At 35.4% G+C, this 16930-nt stretch overlaps 3 protein-coding genes across 14 annotated transcripts in view; all 3 read left to right on the forward strand.

The window, feature by feature from the left end:
• Window positions 1-16930, forward strand: part of LOC105233453 (RYamide receptor) — a 349078-nt gene that overhangs the window by 145819 nt on the left and 186329 nt on the right. The gene's annotated exons all lie outside the window — the stretch shown is intronic.
• LOC105233450 (pancreatic triacylglycerol lipase) lies at window positions 4103-5418 on the forward strand. The gene is made up of 3 exons (XM_011215542.3): window positions 4103-4260; window positions 4320-4593; window positions 4661-5418. Exons 1-3 carry the CDS (start codon window positions 4218-4220, stop codon window positions 5382-5384), a joined length of 1041 nt encoding a protein of 346 aa, XP_011213844.2. The 5' UTR covers window positions 4103-4217; the 3' UTR covers window positions 5385-5418.
• On the forward strand, window positions 7429-9421 carry LOC105233451 (phospholipase A1). Its single transcript, XM_011215543.4, has 3 exons — window positions 7429-7933; window positions 8008-8281; window positions 8341-9421. The coding sequence occupies exons 1-3, from the start codon at window positions 7894-7896 to the stop codon at window positions 9062-9064; spliced, it is 1038 nt and encodes a 345-aa protein (XP_011213845.2). The 5' UTR covers window positions 7429-7893; the 3' UTR covers window positions 9065-9421.

Genomic DNA, 16930 nt, shown 5'->3' on the forward strand with positions numbered 1-16930 from the left:
AGACGTGTGATGCTATTTCTTAAGAACACTATTTTATTTCGATTACCTCGTTTATATTGCATGTAAAGTGAACGAATTATGTAGAATTTAAAAATGAGATATCTTGATCATTGCATGTATGTACTTGGTACATTTCACCCTTTACTTCCGATGTATGTATCCCGATACATAGATCTTCTTGCTTGATCTATTTTTACATATATACATAAGTATAATATAAGGCTGTATAAGAATAATTAATTAAGCCCAATTGTTAATTAAAATTTATAAAAACAGTGCGTACTTTCACCATATGTCCATATAAAGTTTTTCGCACTTCAGTTGGTTGATGGAGGGTTTATATCGTATTTTACCTAACATTTTTGTTGGTAGTCAAAATTAAAAATATGGGTCTATGTCTTTTTATACTCTCGCAACAAGTTGCTAAAGAGAGTATTATAGTTTTGTTCACATAACGGTTGTTTGTAAGTCCTAAAACTAAAAGAGTCAGATATAGGGTTATATATACCAAAGTGATCAGGGTGACGAGTAGAGTTGAAATCCGGATGTCTGTCTGTCCGTCCGTCCGTCTGTCCGTCCGTCCGTGCAAGCTGTAACTTGAGTAAAAATTGAGATATCATGATGAAACTTGGTACACGTATTTCTTGGCTCCATAAGAAGGTTAAGTTCGAAGATGGGCAAAATCGGCCCACTACCACGCCCACAAAATGGCGGAAACCGAAAATCTATAAAGTGTCATAACTAAGCCATAAATAAAGATATTAAAGTGAAATTTGGCACAAAGGATCACATTAGGGAGGAGCATATTTGGAAGTAATTTTTTGGAAAAGTGGGCGTGGCCCCGCCCCCTATTAAGTTTTTTGTACATATCTCGGAAACTACTATAGCTATGTCAACCAAACTCTATAGAGTCGTTTCCTTCCGGCATTTCCATATACAGTTCAAAAATGGAAGAAATCGGATAATAACCACGCCCACCTCCCATACAAAGGTTATGTTGAAAATCACTAAAAGTGCGTTAACCGACTAACAAAAAACGTCAGAAACACTAAATTTTACGGAAGGAATGGCAGAAGGAAGATGTACCCAGGCTTTTTTTAAAAATTGAAAATGGGCGTGGCGTCGCCCACTTATGGACCAAAAACCATATCTCAGGAACTACTCGACCGATTTCAGTGAAACTCGGTTTATAATATTTTTTTAACACTCTGATGACATGTACAAAATATGGGCGAAATCGGTTCACAACCACGCCTTCTTCCAATATGACGTTATTTTGAAATCCATCTGATGCTTTCTCTGTATAATACGAGTATGTATGTATATACATTAGGAACCAAAATAAAAAAAATATGTAAATGACCGATAATGAAATCTCGATTATCACCTTATCATGCGAGAGTATAAAATGTTCGGTGACACCCGAACTTAGCCCTTCCTTACTTGTTATATTTAATATTGATTTCTGCCAGATTAGTTGATGATCAATATTTGTGAGTTCTTAAGACTCGGCTGCGTCCATACAAAGGTACTCCATATTTATATGGGAACAGTGCGTGATATGAACATTACATCTAACAGAGGACGCTGACTAGGCTACTTCCTCAAATATGTAGACTTATGCACCTCTACGTTTTTTTTTTTAATTTTTGAGATAAGTTTGAAATTCATAGAAGCAACTTCTTTAAATTAATTATGTATAAAATAAACGAAACGAAACAAATCTGAAAGACACATCTACTTAAAAACAAACATTATCATAAATACAAGGAAAGACTTACTCAACCTACCTTGCTAAAAAGCAACTTTACTCAAATTTATTTATTTATTTAACATCTTACTCTTTCTAATGACAATAAATTTTTTTCACAGTGTGCCTATCGCTAGTTTGTAACATATTGTAGTGAGCTATTTTTACTACCTATTAAATTTATTTATACCGTTTATTAGTTTACAGTTTGTTTGCTTTATCGTGATTAAAACGTATAGTTAATAAAACAAAAAAATAAGTGGTTTAACATTATAGAAACGCTGCCCACTTTTGTAGGCATACAAATCAGTGCGATAACCGATATCAGCATTGAATGTTGACGCAGTCGATACTAATTATTATCAAAAATAATTTCAATCCGTCTTAATTTTTTTTTCTTTGGAGAGCTTGGGGTCTAAGACGAAAATAGTTTTCAAGTGTAAAAAATAAAAACACTTCTTAACCCATAGTATTTCTCATTTATCAGTTGACTAAATTGTTACCAATTAAAAATCTGAGCACACGGCTTGAGAACTTAGAAGATAGTATATGATTTATTTATTTATTGTCAATATTATAGAGCTAAAATAGAAGTGATAATAAATTCAAATTTTCAAGGGCAAATTGTACCAATTCGATTAAAAACTTTTAAAGAACCTTGATATACATACAGTGTTTAACAGTGACATTTAGAAATTATCGTTTTTTTGTTAACAATGTGTCCTGGTGCTGAAAATGTATAAAATCGTATCAATACTACCCTAGCGCCCTTAAACCGTTATGAGAACTTCAAACTATCTTAGTACAAGTAAGAAAGCATTGCGGGCCAGGTCAAGTATTTGCTTAATTTTGTCTATTTTAGTCACACAAGATACACTGTTTTCAGTGAAACACACTCTCTAAAAGTTGTGAGAGTATAAAATACTCGCTTAGATCCGATTTAGCCCTTCATACTTGTTTATGATAATCTTATAATGTTGTTCCTTTCGCTGGCATTGGGAAGAAAAATACCTAAGCTTTTTTACATTCATGGTTTACTGATCCGTCAGTTTGATATTCTTAAATAATATGTTCCTTACTGAAAATACTTGAAAAGGCAAAAGACAGTGTAGCTCTGCAAAGCGTTAACAATATTCTAATTATTGCGTAAAAAATGTTCAACCCTAATGCAACTACAAAGAACTAAAATAGCGATTAATGAAACTGACGGAAAAAATTTTAATATAACGGGTGATTTTTTTGAGGTTAGGATTTTCATGCATTAGTATTTGACAGATCACGTGGGATTTCAGACATGGTGTCAAAGAGAAAGATGCTCAGTATGCTTTGACATTTCATCATGAATAGACTTACTAACGAGCAACGCTTGCAAATCATTGAATTTTATTACCAAAAATCAGTGTTCGGTTCGAAATGTGTTTCGCGCGCGCGTGTTTTGTTCAGCGATGAGGCTCATTTCTGGTTGAATGGCTACGTAAATAAGCAAAATTGCCGCATTTGGGGTGAAGAGCAACCAGAAGCCGTTCAAGAACTGCCCATGCATCCCGAAAAATGCACTGTTTGGTGTGGTTTGTACGCTGGTGGAATCATTGGACCGTATTTTTTCAAAGATGCTGTTGGACGCAACGTTACGGTGAATGGCGATCGCTATCGTTCGATGCTAACAAACTTTTTTGTTGCCAAAAATGGAAGAACTGAACTTGGTTGACATGTGGTTTCAACAAGATGGCGCTACATGCCACACAGCTCGCGATTCTATGGCCATTTTGAGGGAAAACTTCGGACAACAATTCATCTCAAGAAATGGACCCGTAAGTTGGCCACCAAGATCATGCGATTTAACGCCTTTAGACTATTTTTTGTGGGGCTACGTCAAGTCTAAAGTCTACAGAAATAAGCCAGCAACTATTCCAGCTTTGGAAGACAACATTTCCGAAGAAATTCGGGCTATTCCGGCCGAACGGCTCGAAAAAAGTTGCCCAAAATTGGACTTTCCGAATGGACCACCTAAGACGCAGCCGCGGTCAACATTTAAATGAAATTATCTTCAAAAAGTAAATGTCATGAACCAATCTAACGTTTCAAATAAAGAACCGATGAGATTTTGCAAATTTCATGCGTTTTTTTTTTTTTAAAAAGTTATCAAGCTCTTAAAAAATCACCCTTTACCACTTGTAGAGTGTATTTCTGGTATCTTATCTTCGTAATAATAAAGCGCTTCGGCAATACTAATCGATAACCATTTGAATAAAAGTGCGATTTTTTATCAATTTAAATTTATAATTTTACAACCCTATGCCATGGTTATCGCGTTTAAGTTTTATGAACATTAAGCTACTATTTTGTTGATGACGGTTTGTATTATCTGATACAATTCGAAACACAACGCTACTTAAGACCCCCCTGTTATAGTATAAATTGATTTGAATTCATTAAAGAATTAATAGTATTTCCCATTGAGTTGGCAATGAAAGTCGTGATAATTTTAGCAATCTGTGCGCTAACCGCAGGTAATTTACCGCTAGCTGTAATCAGTCGCATGAAAATTATTCATTAACTTTATCCTTAGTCGCTGCCGTACCCATTCCTGAGGAGGAACGTGTCAGCGGTGAGAATGGTTGGTACATTCCTCAAACTGATGGCTCATTAGTTTGGGTCTCAATCGAGGAGGGTGAAAAAATGCTAGATGAATTGGAGAATAAAGAAGAGATAGAGGGCCGACTTTCAACAGTGCCAGTGAGTTTCTACTTGTATACAAATAGAAACCCGTCAAAAAAACAAAAGATTACCGAAACTGCGAAGTCTATTAACAATTCCGACTTCGATGCTAGCAATCCAACGAGGTATGATATAAACTGGTTAAATGTGTTTTAAAGAGATGGTGATAAGTCTAACGTCCGAATTCCCCAGATTCGTTATACACGGTTGGACCCAGAGCTACACCGCCGGTATGAATAAGGATATTCGTGCTGCCTGGTTGGGACGTGGAAAATATAATGTGATCATTGTCGATTGGGCACGTGCACGTTCGGTTGATTATGCCACCTCTGTTGTTGCGGTACCCAAGGTTGGCAAAAAGGTGGCCAGTATGATCAACTATTTGGTGGAGAACTTTGGCATGAGTTTGGAAGAAACCGAAGTGATCGGTCATAGTTTGGGTGCTCATATAGCCGGTTATGCGGGTAAGAACACTAAACATGGATTACTTCACGCCATAGTCGGTTTGGACCCCGCTCTGCCACTCTTCAGTTATAACAAACCGAACAAACGTTTGAATGCCAATGATGCCAATTATGTCGAGTCCATTCAGACCAACGGCGGTCAACTTGGTTTCCTCAAACCTATAGGTAAGGGCGCTTTCTACCCGAACGGTGGTAAGAGTCAACCTGGTTGTCTTTTGGATGTAACTGGTGCCTGCAGTCATGGGCGTTCCACTTCTTACTATGCTGAGGCTGTGGCGCGAGATGATTTCCCCAGCATGAGTTGTGGTGACTATCAGGAAGCAGTGAAGGATGCATGTGGCAGCTCTTACAGTGGTGTGAAAATGGGTGCAGTGACAAATGCTTATATGGTGAATGGTGATTATTATGTGCCCGTACATAGTTCTTCACCTTATGGTTATGGTTATGCTTAAAAAGTTTTGTGATATTAATGTATTTATGAATAGTTTTATGATATTAAAAAAAATATTAGTTAATTTTTTATTTAAAATCTATATTATTTATTTTAATATTTTGTATGTGCGTGGTTTTATAATTTTATCTTTGCGCTGGTAAACTTCACAAACAGTACTGGAATTTTATATTAATAATTTAATCCGGATTATTCCTTCACTCATCTTTCAATACTGAGTTGATTTTAACCCAAAAATAAGTCTAAATGAGTGCTAAGGAACTTACTTAGATATTAAGAACCTTTACATGTTTATATGGCCCTGTAATAAGTAGTGAATTTCTAGTCTCTTTTAAATTAAAATTTTATCACTTAATACGTTACTCAGTCAGTTGGTCAAGCGTAATCTTTTGAGGTTGTTGGCTATGCGATATGCGTAGGTGCTTGAGAGCTTGAGAACCGATATAAACAAGAGAACTCTCGACTTTATTTAATATATATACATTTTTAGAAATGCTGATGACAATGAAGAAAGTTCGGCATCTATTACTTTTCATACGAGTCTAGCTTTGATACGCTTCTTACCCAAAACATTAACCAAAATGTGTTAAGTAGATCCATAAGAGATAGAATAGAATCCACGCAATAAAGTAGACTTTCCTAACGCTGCTGCAATATTTTCAATAATTCGATAGCCTTCATTACATTGGAAACACACAACTTCAACGAAACTCATTCTTAAACTATTTTTCTGGTAAAAATCGCCAGACGAACTTTTCGGGTCGTAAATAAACAAATGTTTTATCTCCCTTTGAAGATTCTGTCACTTCACTTTTTCAAATTTTTAAAGGACAAATCTTAAGGGTAGGCTTCTGTGATAACACTTACAATATTATTCTCTATTGTCTGTAAGTAGAAACTTTTTGGTCTCTCGACCACCAACAATATTCCCAAGTAACTTTATGGCGTGCTCTGCTCTACGGATATTCTCAGAACTTTTGTTTCAAATAACCTTTGAAGGAACTGAATGGTCTTCATAAAAATCACTCGTGTTTAGTATACGCATTTGGTGATAATTGTTTGTCGGGAGCAGGTGTTATTCAAATAGGATTGAGAACACATTGACGACGAAACATGTCCAGGACGACCATTAACATCAACTGATTATCAACATGTTCAAAAAATAAAGAAATTGGTGCTTGAGGATCGACGATTAACATTCATGGATCTTACTGCCATCGTTGGAATATCAGAAGAATCAATGAAAACAATTTTGAAAGATCATTTGGGCCTAAGAAATGTGGAATCACGATTGGTTCCAAATTCACTAAATTTTTTCCGAGAACAAAGTCGCGTTAACGTCTGTGAAACAATGCATTCCGACTGTCATGATAATAGGTAACATATTATTACTAGCGATGAGTCTTGGATCCATGCTTAAGAGCCGGAAACAGATGATCAAAGGGCCGAATATCGTGGCAAAGGTGAGCCGAAGCCGAAAAAACCGTGTTAAAAATCTAGGTAACGTTTCTTCGGTTATCGAGGTGTGGTGCACTCCAAATTGCTTCCTACCGGCTAAATTGTCAACAAGGAAGGGATTCGTAATTCGTAAAAAGAGGTCGGAATTATGGTCCTCCGTGATGGTTGTTGATTAAGAAGTGACAACGGTAGACACTTGGTGGGGTTAACTGATTGGTTAATAGAACTATACATTATTTAATTGCAATCTTGCTGATCTGTGGATGCGACGGGGTAATAGAAAAATCGCAATTAAAAGTCGAGAGTGAAAATATAGAATTAGTAATTCTTAATCATAAAAAAGCAAAAACCCAAAGTGTTGCCCAAAAGCTGTAAAAATATTTGGCACGGACCATCCTTAACTTCTAGGGGTATGAAAAACAGATTTTAGTCGATTTTCAGGCATACTCGACAAACACCCGCATGTCACCAAAATCGGTAGTGCTGTTTCGGAGGCGTTTGGCAACAACATGAGACGAGAATTTTATACAGTATGTTAATAACCATATTCTAAATCTATTAGCTTAAATGTGGATTAGTTAACTAAAAAGCATTTCGAAATCTGCATGTGTATTTATACATTCTTGAGTGACTTTTAAATTTAAAATAATTCTCCGCTTATTAGTTTTATTAATGTCGACATCCGCTTTATTAATTAAAATGTTTACCTTCGGAGCTAAATTAGCACCCCCATATATTAATTATGCTAACTGATAACAACAAAACAATCCAAAGTACCACCTACAGGGTTCTGAAAAATAAACTCTTATCTGCTAAATGTATGGTATGTAGGTATGGTTTCAAAGAAATGCAGTTATTATAGATACGATCTTAAATATTTTCGTGACCAAAATTTGAGCTTTCTCTTAACTGATTTAATGGAATGACTTAATAATTTATTTCCTTCGTTTATCTGATGCACTCATAATGTACTTAATAATCCAAGTTAACGAGGGTATATAAATCGTCTTACTTTCCCCAAAAGACCAGTAGTAGAAGATTAAACTTAAACAATGAAAGTGTTGGTGATTTTGGCGGTTTGCGCTCTAGCAGGTATTTACACGAACACTACAGAAAGGACTGAAAGGAATATTGAACCCGCAAGACTCATATAAATTCCGTTTCAGTTGTTGCCGTGCCCATTCCTGAAGAGGAACGCATAAACGGTGAGAATGGTTGGTATGTGCCACAGGCTGACGGCTCCTTAATTTGGGTCTCAACCGAAGAGGGTGAACAAATGCTAGATGAATTGGAGAAGCAGGAAGAAGTACAGAGTCGTCTGTTGCCCGTGCCAGTGACTTTCTACTTATACACAAACAGAAATCCGTCAAAAGGAGTAAAGATTACAGAAACCTTCAAATCCATTTCCGAATCCGAATTCGATGCTAGCAATCCAACGAGGTATGAAATAAGCTGATCCAGTATTTCTAGATGAGCATAACATTTAAATTTCACTACAGATTCGTTATTCATGGTTGGACCCAGAGCTACACCGCTGGTATGAATAAAGATATACGCGCAGCGTGGTTGGGACGTGGAAAGTATAATGTGATCATTGTCGATTGGGAACGCGCACGTTCTGTTGATTATGCCTCTTCTGTTGTTGCTGTACCAAAGACTGGCGAAAAGGTGGCCAGCATGATCAACTATTTGGTTGATATACATAATTTGAGTTTGAATGATACGGAAGTTATTGGTCATAGTTTGGGTGCTCATGTAGCAGGTTATGCTGGTAAGAACACTAGAAATGGGTTGCTTCACGCCATAGTCGGTTTGGACCCCGCTTTACCACTCTTCAGTTATAACAAGCCCAACAAACGTTTGAACGCCAATGATGCTAATTACGTCGAGTCCATTCAGACCAACGGCGGTGAATTGGGTTTCCTGAAGCCAATCGGTAAGGGAGCGTTTTACCCGAATGGTGGTAAGACTCAACCTGGCTGTCTTTTGGATTTAACTGGTGCTTGCAGTCATGCGCGCTCCACCGCTTACTACGCTGAGGCTGTGGCTCGTGATGACTTCCCCAGCATGCGTTGTGGTGACTATGAAGAAGCAGTGAAAGATGATTGTGGCAGCTCTTACAGTGGTGTGAAAATGGGTGCAGTTACAAATGCTTATATGGTGAATGGTGATTTTTATGTGCCGGTACATAGCTCTTCACCTTATGGTTTCGGTAACTCATAAAAGCGTAATATCTTTTCATAGATGATGACCATAGATTTTAATGATTTAAAATAAAGAATAAAAGAGAAAACCAAAAAAAGATTAACAAAAAGTATTTTGCCTGAGAAAATTGAAATTTCGTTGAAAAAACATATAAAACACCAAAATTTCGCAATGAATTAAGCAACAAAATTAATATTATAATTTTTACAAAGTAACACTTTAAAGGGGGATCAGTGGTATAAAACAATAGCCCCGTCTCTGATAAATTGCTAATGTAAATTCAACAATTTTCTCTGTAATAATTGCCTTTCGTGTAGTTTTCCAGTTAATAATGGGTTCTGCGTGTCTTCTTGCGCATACAAAAATTACGTGATCTTTATTCTGAGGCTCCTTACCGAAAAATTAAGCGGAAAGCTTTAAGATTTTGCAAAAAATTAAACTTAGAGATGTCTAGAATTCCAGTCTGAAAGATGTCATAAATTACGCCATAGAAATTTCGCTTTTATTTCAAGATTTTCTCTTAGGGTACGCAGAAATAATGATGTCGCCGAATACCTAGACATCGATTCAGTCATCCAATGGATGTGAGTAAGAATGTGAAACATCTACTCCAAAATGAACTCAGTGATCTAATCAGGCCAGAAATGATAAAGCAACTTGTGGAAATATTGGACGTGCAAGAATATTTTAATAAAAGTTCAAATATGGAATACTTCATGGTCCTCAAATAAAACAATTAATGCAAAATACAGATTTTATCAATATTTTGAGTGTTCTGGAAAGTAAGGCGAGGAAAAGCTTTCTGTTGATAGTCGGAAATTTCTTAAGTAACTATCAGGCACCAAAATTTGAAGTAATTGTGCAAAATATGTTGGCAAATTTTAACTAACTCTCGAAACATATTTGAATACCAAGTTGGACTATCTTCATAATCATCTGGATACATTTTCAAATAATTTGGTAATTAAGTAAGGAGCATGGAGGGCGATTCAACCATTGTCTAGTAATGGAATAATGGTTCTTGAGATCGTCATATGATGGCAGATTATTTTTGGTTCTTAAAAGGAGATTATGAAGTGGAAAATTGTAAAGAAATACTCACAAAGGCGTTTTCTTGGATTATACGAGACATTTTTGACTTCAAGTATCTCTCGTTTTCTTTGATATATGCTTATTTTTCAAATCAAAACTAATATTATTATGATATGAGTTATTTTGTTCATGTTTTCTGATTTTTGTAAAATAAAATTGAAATAAGAATTTATGAATAAACGAGAACAGATAAAAAAAAAAAACAATTGATAATTTAATAAATTTTATATCTATCTTATATCTAGGGTAACAAAGTCACTGTAGATCAGATGATTTGAAAGAGAGTTTGGTACCGACACGTTCGGTTAGAACAGATTAGGTTGGAAAATTTATCCTAAGAAAGATCTCACTTGGACAGTCTAGAACGCCGGTTCATTGTGGTACCTATAAACTCTAAAATACTGGATTATAAGACCAGATAAACAAAGCTTTCGTGCCTGTCACAAATTTGTTGAGACGGCTAGTATCAGATTCGCTTACATGTTCTGGGTCGCCGGAGGTAAGATTACCGAGATGTTTGGATGTTTGGAGAAAAAAGTGCCTGGATGTTTTCACCTCACCCTCCTACATACAACTTTGACAACGAGCGTCTTTAAGTCTTACCTACAATTCCGACAAGATGAATTTTGCTGAAAGCAAGTTTTTGCGTTCAGCTCTAGGTCAGAAGGACCTCACAATCGTCGACCAGTGCCTACTAAATACACGTGAGATTAAGTGGTTCAAGCGATTCCTCCCGTGCTTACGACTGACCATTTTTCGAAACCATCGGTAAATCTGTGTGATACCTTAATGAAATTTAGAAAGCACGTTTTGCGGGTAAGTATTAAATTTCAGTCTTTCGGTTGGCCTTGGCATGAAAACATGGCTATAGATATAAACCGCGAGAGTATGAAATGTTTGCTCGCAAGCTTTCTTCTCTCTCCACTCTATGTGCGTACATATGTACATAAGTTCGTTGAACTGTGGTTTAAAGTAAAATCACTTGAACATTTTCATACTTCAGACAATTTGCATTGAACTTCACTTAAACCTGCCATTAAATGCGAAATATTTAAGCATAATTTCAGGCGCTATGGGGCGTGTGATGAAAATTTTATAAAATGCCTTATCTCTCTGTCGACAGTTATGATAATGTGTTTAAACACAAAAGGGAGGCAGGGCACATACTTTTTAACAGTCTGTTGACTTTTGCTCTTTGCAGCGTTCTTACTTACAGACATGTCGCCTTAAGTGAATATAAGTATATATACATACATGTGTTTGTACTTATGCACATAGAGATGCCTGAAATAATATGAGCATTGACAGGACACAAATAAAAATGAGTACATTGATAATTGTTTATATGCTTAATGTACATATGTATGTACGTGCATATGTTAACATATTTGAGAAAGAATATTTGTGCTTAATTACTGCAACACGCAATACAAGGAATGAATAAGTTCGCTGCTGTCAGACCTTTTATGCATTTTGAATCCAATTAGATTAAAAGACACCAAAGGAAAAAATATTACCATAATTTAAAAAAAATAGAGTTCGATATAGAAATTCAAATCTATTTGAAATACAATTCTATTTTGAACTCTACTTTTTAAATTACGGAAATATATCTGTCATTACAGCTTTGTATGGTACTGTCGCATAGGTAATGAAATTTTCATGAAAAGGCTCTCTGTTTGAAAATACTTCATCATTTTGAATACTCGCAGGTGAAGCTGAAATTTTACTCAAGCACAGAACTAAAGTTCTTTCTTGTAGAATATTTCTTTTGGTGTTCCAGCAGACTAGATCTTCAACGATTATGACACTTTGTGAAAGTGAGGACTTCATGAAGTTCTTTAATTGTTTGTCTTTCTATAAATATGCAAGTATAATAGAAGATAAATGTTGAAACATTTAAATAAAACTGTTTGTTAAATTTTGTGATAAAATTTTCTTTATAATCTCTGCGGCCATAGAGCTACACTGTTTAGGTATATGTATTATAAAAGCTCGTTTATTTCTCCTTTTTCGTGTCAAAGGTATTCATTATCAGTTCGTAGTAAATCGAGTTGTATCTCATGCATATATAATAAAATTGCAAAAGCATCTAACTCTCTCTGCTTCTTCTATTGTTTAAATTTGTATACAGTTCATAACAAGGTGGTCAATTATACACAAAAATGCAGTCCTCAGTTTGTCTTACGTAATATGGTATGACGCTTTGTATATCCTATTAGGTCGTTTTCTTAGAATATTTTGAAGTGATGACCTTCTAGGTTTACCCCTGGTTGAATTTCTTTACAAACAAATTTGTCATTCACACCTAAAACATGGTAGATAAATATGTTGACAGAATTTGAGAGTAATGCCTTCCTTTTTCCTCCCTGACACATACATATATTCATCATATGTTTTCTTCATCGTTGGCATCTATACAATCGAATTCATAATCATTTTCACTTAAAATGTATATCTTCTTTTTTATAAAACTTGTCTTCATCGATTTCTGAATATCCTTCGCCTATTTTATTTACTTGTGCTTTACGGTTGGTTCCAAAATTTTTCAAAACATAGAATATGTATATATGTATGTACATATATTGGGTTGTCAAAAAAGTCTTGCGGTATTTTCGCTAGTTGGCGCTGAAAGCTGTAGTTCTAGTTTTATTCGTCGCATCATTTCACGCGCTAACACGTGTTTGATTGATTGTCGTTTCTTTTAAGTCGTTCGTGAGTTATACTCGTAGCGTCGCAAACATGGAGCAAAATAAAGAGAAAATACGGCATATTTTTCAGTACTACTACGATAAAGGCAAAAATGCATCTCAAGCCGCCAATAAAATTTGTGCAGTTTATGGACCCGATACAGTTTCCATTTCCACCGCACAACGGTGGTTTCAACGTTTTCGTTGACGATGCGCCACTCTCCGGAAGGCCTGTCGTCGAAAATTGCGATAAAATCGCTGAATTGGTCGAAAGAGACTGGCATAGTAGCAGCCGTAGCATCGATCAAGAGCTGGGCATGAGTCATCAAAAATTCATTTCAATTTCAATAAAAAAAATTCAATAAAAGTACCGCAAGACTTTTTTGACAACCCAATATTTATAGATATGTATATAACCTTTCAATACAAAATATAAATTAATTACCAAACCTACAGTAACACCGACGCTTTTATAGCACTATAAAAATAGTGATCCGATCTAAACTATTTCTTCCGAGATTTATTATTGCCTTAGAGTCAAGCCAAATATAATGAACAAATCTCGTCAAATGAAAAAAGAAATGAACACTTACAGTCTGTCAAGTAAGAGCGTGGTCGTATTAGTTTATAAAAAAAAAAAATATTATGAAACTTTCATATATATATAAACATTGTACACATTACAATCAATGGTGCAATTTGTTCAATAATATGTCCAGTCACCACCGACGTCGATAATTGCCTGGCATCTCCGTGGCATGCTTTCTACTAATTTGAAAATCCAAGGAATTGGTCCAAAGGCATCTCTTAATTTGGGAAATACGGACTCCAACAATGTTTTGAAACGATCGAAGATCATCTTCTGATCGATAGAAATTAAGTCACATGTTCCAAAAAACGTGATGGCATCCCACACCATGACTCCACCTTCTCGCCTGTGTTGGCTTCTTAAATGTAGTTTCTTTCCGCAAATCATGATAATAGTATTGAAAGCCATCAGTGCCATCCAAATTAAAACGTTTTTCATCAGTAAAGACAAGTGAACGTTAATCATTAAGTCGAGTGTTAGATGTTTTCCACGTCATGTTTTCTTTCGCGAATCGCTTCTCGCAAATCAACCAACTTTGAGCAACCAACTATTTTTCGGGAAAGAGCTTTGATAAGAAAGGCATTTTGTACAATAAAAACAAGCATGATTATGAATATAAAAATTTATTTGAAAAGAACGGTGGTGCATCTAAACTAAGACCAGCAGTGTATACAGATATACGGACTTGGCTAAATCGACTCAGCTCATCATACTTATAATTTACTTATATATACAAGTATAGGGTGGGCCATCTAACGTTTTAAATTCGAATTATCTATATTTCGACATTGGAAACAAGAAATACCATTCGAAAATTACAGATATTCAGTAAAAAGTCTAAAATTTACGAAATGGGTCGCTATTCACTATTCTAGAGTTCGCAGATTGGGCAGAAGATCGTTTGATCGAGGATGGTCAATTTTACCGAAAAATCATCTTTTCGGATGAGGCTCATTTCCACCTCGATGGGTACGTTAACAAGCAGAATTGTCGCATTTGGGGCATAGAAAACCCGCACGTAATCGTCGAGAAGCCAATACACCCAGCACGAATCACTGTATGGTGTGGATTTTGGTCTGATGGAATCACGGCCCATTTTTCTTTGAAAATGAAGAAGGAACCGTAACCATCAATGGTGAGCGATATCGCGCATGTTAACCGAATTTCTACGTGCCATACAGCTACACTCAATATTTTACGCCATATCTTCGAAATTTAAAATTTTATTAGCCCACCCTACATATGGTACTATTTAGTAACCCGCCCTGCTTCACACGAGTATTAAATACACACACTTCTACACATACTTTTTCTCGTTTTTGCATTGATTCTAGTTAAATGAAATAAATTCGAACATTTTTGTATTATTATTATTATTTTTTAATTATTGTAAAAAGGCATTTACTATACATATATTTCACTTTCTCTGCTCCCGAAAAATAATTTATTGAGTCAGAGCTTGCTTGTAAACAATATTTGATATTAATTTATATTATGTCTGGAATATAAATCGGTTTTCAGACGTAAAACATTCTTTTCGTCAATCCTACTAATTCGAAAATTTGGCTTTAGGACTTATTTGTAGTTAGAGCGAAAGAGGAATTTGCTTATATGAGATTGCTAGATTACTTAGTATCATCGGAATTCTCGGTATGTAAGCTAGTTGACCAGCTGCTAAGACGGTGATAATGATCTCTACAGTTAAATTGTCCTTCAATTACTTAATAATCAGTCTCGTCTCGTTGCAATTGGAATTCCAATTTTTAAAGCCAGTTCATGTAGTGGCAGTCCAGAAGGGTTTTATGAATTTAAAAACTCCTGGGGCTTATGGACTGCTTCTTCGATGTTAGTCATGGTGTATATCGATTTGTATTCCGGGAACTTTTTTAATAATTAAATCCTTTATTTCGTTTACATTATCATTTCTGGGTGACACTATTGCCCTAGAACACAGCCAACAAGATTCCTTTAAGGGCAAATTCTCGATGTCAGGGTATACTGCATCTATTAAAATTTCTCATCTATGGACTATTTGGCCTAGAGACTCATTCAGAAGAATATTACAACTACTCCTTAAATTTGGAGCGAGAAAAATTCATTCCCCAAATTTAAGCGGATGCAGTGGAAAATCACCACCAGTGATTTCATGAAGATGAGCTCTCATATTCGTCCGTTTATAGTATTTTCAATCGAAGTTCATAAGGGCTTAAGTATGCTTTGATGACATCTGCTCGCGTACCTCTGTTAATGACAGGAAGAGTCTGTCGGAAATCTCCAGCAAATACAAAAGTTATCCCGCCCATGAGAGCAAAAGAGTTTCTAAGGTCTTTTAATATTACGTTCACCGCCTCTACATGAGCTTTATGGTTCATGGCGCATTCGTCCATGACGCCCATTTTTGCGGATAGAACATATTGAAAGCTGTTCAAGATTTATGGATAATGGAAGTTTAAAAGATGATAAGCAGTTTTTTCATTCTTTAGAAGAGTTGCAGAAATTTCTGACGATGCAACTGCTATCGCTATCATCCCTGATTGTCTTATTTTTGCCAGTACCCTGGCCTATACAAAACGAAAGATTGTCTTTGTTATTATTCACGCTATTCGCCCTTTTCTGTGTGTTGCAGCTTAGCTAAATGTTGAATAATATTCTCTGTCTAAATTTAACATTCTATGTTATAAATAAATAATATTTTTTTTTTTTTTTGAATTTACGCATTTTCTGAATTTTCTGATTACTTTCAAAGTGGTTCAAGCCATTTTTAATTTCATGCAATGGTTTTGACAGCTATAGCAAACAACCAAAAACCCAACGTTTTCTGCTGGGTATCAATAACTTCGTGGGAAACTTCATATACCCTGTTAAGGGTATAGAATCCATTTGCAAACAAACATTTTGTTATTTGCTTGAAATATTAATTCGCAGTTATACCGGATGAACTAATTTATGACGGTTGATTGTTTGTCATTGCAGAAATGCTCAAATTATCGAATGCATTATGATAAGCAATGTGATGCGATAAGGTTTTTAACGAGTAATGACGTTCTAAATTCCGCCCATTTGCACTACCAATATTTTCATAGTGCCAAGGAACTCACATATCAGTTTTCAAAAACATTCTGGTTATGTATATATGTATGTATTTATATAGTTCCTTTGTTATCTCGATTAATTGTATATGTTATAAACAACCATTAGTTCAACGAAACATTACGGGGGAGGGAGTATTAAAAATGTTTTCCCGATCTAATGACCGATAGCTCTGAGTACAAGTTATCGGTCAAGTTTTACTGAAAATAAGTGAAACTTCAGAAAAATAAAAAGAGAATATTAGATGTGTGGTGATTATTTAGAAATAGTCATAAAGTCGAAAACGTGCCAAAGCGATAAGCATTTCTAGATTTTAGGTACCACATCAACAACAACGAGTCATTCATTCAGTTTTATTGCGATATTATTTATAAAAATCACCAAGAAACTTTATTGATGTGTCTCACTCATTGACACACAAGT

This window comes from Bactrocera dorsalis, chromosome 2 (assembly GCF_023373825.1).
Source record: "Bactrocera dorsalis isolate Fly_Bdor chromosome 2, ASM2337382v1, whole genome shotgun sequence".
Classification (NCBI taxonomy): Eukaryota; Metazoa; Arthropoda; class Insecta; order Diptera; family Tephritidae; genus Bactrocera; species Bactrocera dorsalis.

Excerpts from the sequence above, each read along its gene's own strand:
- LOC105233451 (XM_011215543.4), top strand. The coding sequence starts at position 7,894 with ATGAAAGTGTTGGTGATTTTGGCGGTTTGCGCTCTAGCAG. Across the intron at positions 7,934-8,007 it reads GGCGGTTTGCGCTCTAGCAG|TTGTTGCCGTGCCCATTCCT; the intron begins GTATTTACACGA and ends ATTCCGTTTCAG. Across the intron at positions 8,282-8,340 it reads GATGCTAGCAATCCAACGAG|ATTCGTTATTCATGGTTGGA; the intron begins GTATGAAATAAG and ends ATTTCACTACAG.
- LOC105233450 (XM_011215542.3), top strand. The coding sequence starts at position 4,218 with ATGAAAGTCGTGATAATTTTAGCAATCTGTGCGCTAACCGCAG. Across the intron at positions 4,261-4,319 it reads AATCTGTGCGCTAACCGCAG|TCGCTGCCGTACCCATTCCT; the intron begins GTAATTTACCGC and ends CTTTATCCTTAG. Across the intron at positions 4,594-4,660 it reads GATGCTAGCAATCCAACGAG|ATTCGTTATACACGGTTGGA; the intron begins GTATGATATAAA and ends CGAATTCCCCAG.